The sequence below is a fragment of the Plasmodium reichenowi genome, chromosome 11, assembly GCF_001601855.1.
Source record: "Plasmodium reichenowi strain SY57 chromosome 11, whole genome shotgun sequence".
Lineage (NCBI taxonomy): Eukaryota > Apicomplexa > Aconoidasida > Haemosporida > Plasmodiidae > Plasmodium > Plasmodium reichenowi.
The window spans coordinates 297285-299523 of record NC_033656.1 but is presented as its reverse complement, the minus strand read 5'-3'; the positions used below and the strand labels follow the sequence as shown (position 1 = coordinate 299523).

Here is a 2239-nt window from a genome sequence, read left to right as displayed (position 1 = left end):
TGAAGAAAAAAAAAAAAAAAAACAAAAGAAAAAATAAAATTTATATATTCATATTTTTTTACTATTAATTTTTTAATGGTTAAACGGAAACAACAACTAATATGCACACATTTAAAAACAAAATTATAAATTTATGTTTTTACCATATATTCAAACAAAAACAATAATACTGACTATATTAATAATAATAGTTGAAAAATATGTAAATGTTCAAAAGGCTATTATTGCGGAAGGGCATTACATAGATATATATATATATATATATATATATATATAAAATATATAATAACATATTTATTTTATATTTATATTTTTTTCTTTTGGATATAATAATATTTCAATAATTATTATATATATATATATTCATACAACATTTAATAAATTTTGTTGTTAAAAAAAATATATATTTTTGTGCAGTAAAAAGGTATTTTATTATCATCTTATTTGTAATATTTGCGTTCATAATTATTCATATGCACATATGGACCCATCAATATATAAAAAAATTAATTTTTCTTTTTTATATATTAAATATATTTTTTTTTTATATATTATGTATATTTTTTTTTTTATATATTATGTATATTTTTTTTTTTATATATTATGTATATTTCTTTTTATTTTTTTTTTAGTACATATGATACGCAATACAAAAAAAAAAAAAAAAATAAATATATAATATATAATATATATATATATATTTTTTTTTTAATTTTTATTTCTCATTCAAATTAGTGCATTTTTGTTATTACATTTTGTGTGCGTATATTTTTTTAATCTTTTAAAATAAACAAAAAATAGGGGAAAAAAAAATATATAATATATATAATATATATTTATATGTATACATAATTATTATTATAACGATTATATTTATTATTTATATTTCATATATTTGAAATAAAAAGAAATTTTAAATCAAAAAAATACATACCTAGAGAAACGTATGTAGATGTTAATATCTAGAAGAGGATTTTTTTATGTATATCCATACGTACAAAATTAACAAATATACATAACATTTTTAATATTTCTGTGTTTTATTTTTTTTTTTTTTTTTTGTCCTGTTGTATGTTTTGAATTTTCATACAGCAAATATTAAAGGGAAAAATATATTTAATAAAATAAAAAGAAACTTTAATTTAAGTTGCATAGTATAAAAGTATAAATAAATAAATAAATAAATAAATGTATATATATATATATATAGTTATTATGTTAATAACAAAAAAAAGGGAAAACAACACATAAGGATATATATATAAATATATATATATATATATTTTTTATTGTCATCTGGCTTCCTTATAGTCAAACGTTCTTATATATTTCTTTTTATTTCTTTCCTCGTCTAAAATATATTTCACATTTTCATTATCCTCATGAATTTTAATTTTATTCATCGTAATGTCTCTCTCTTTTTTCTTTACTTTATAAATATCCCATTCTTGTATAACAAATCGTTTCAAATAAAAAAAGTACAAAACACCTAGGACGCCAAAGGATATTTTCTACAGCTCAGACAAGACAAGAAAAGAAAAGAAAAAAAAAAAAAAAAAAAAAATTAAATATGGTACATCATATATATATATATATATATATGTGACATTTTATACACATTTATTATCATTTACTCTTTATGTGTTAATATATATATATATTAAAAATATTTAAATTTTATATATTCCCTTTAAAAATACAAAAAAGAAATATAAACTATATACATACATACATACACATATATATATATATATATATATATATATATATATATATTTATATTTATCTATTTATATGTGTATGTTATTATTGTTTTATTTTTTTTGTTTTCTTAAAAATTTTTACCACTCCTGTTTCTATTCGACCCTTATTCATCTTTATATATATGTTGTACTTCCAAAAATTAAAAAAAGAGCTTTTCTTTAATTCCCCCCCAAAAAAAAAACAGAAAAAAAAAAAAATATATAATAAAGGACTTTTTAAAAGATAACCATAATAAACTATTATTTAAAAAAAGGAAAAGAAATAGAATAAAAAAAAAAAAAAAAAAAAATTATAATAATAATACAATAAAATTAAATCATTTATATTGAAAATAAAAAAATTTTTAATTTAAATTGTTCACATAATTTTATGACACGATATATAAATCTTGTTTTTTTTTTTAACCTACGAAAATTTGATGAAATATTATACATACATATATATAATATATATATATATATATATATGTTATCTC

General features: G+C 15.5%; 1 protein-coding gene across 1 annotated transcript; it reads right to left on the bottom strand.

The window, feature by feature from the left end:
* Positions 1-1292: 1292 nt before the first annotated feature.
* Positions 1293-1875, bottom strand: PRSY57_1108500 (hypothetical protein; the record flags this gene model as incomplete). Its single annotated transcript, XM_020114929.1, has 2 exons — positions 1293-1511; positions 1846-1875. 2 exons carry the CDS (start codon positions 1873-1875, stop codon positions 1293-1295), a joined length of 249 nt encoding a protein of 82 aa, XP_019970298.1.
* Between the last annotated feature and the right edge of the window lie 364 nt (positions 1876-2239).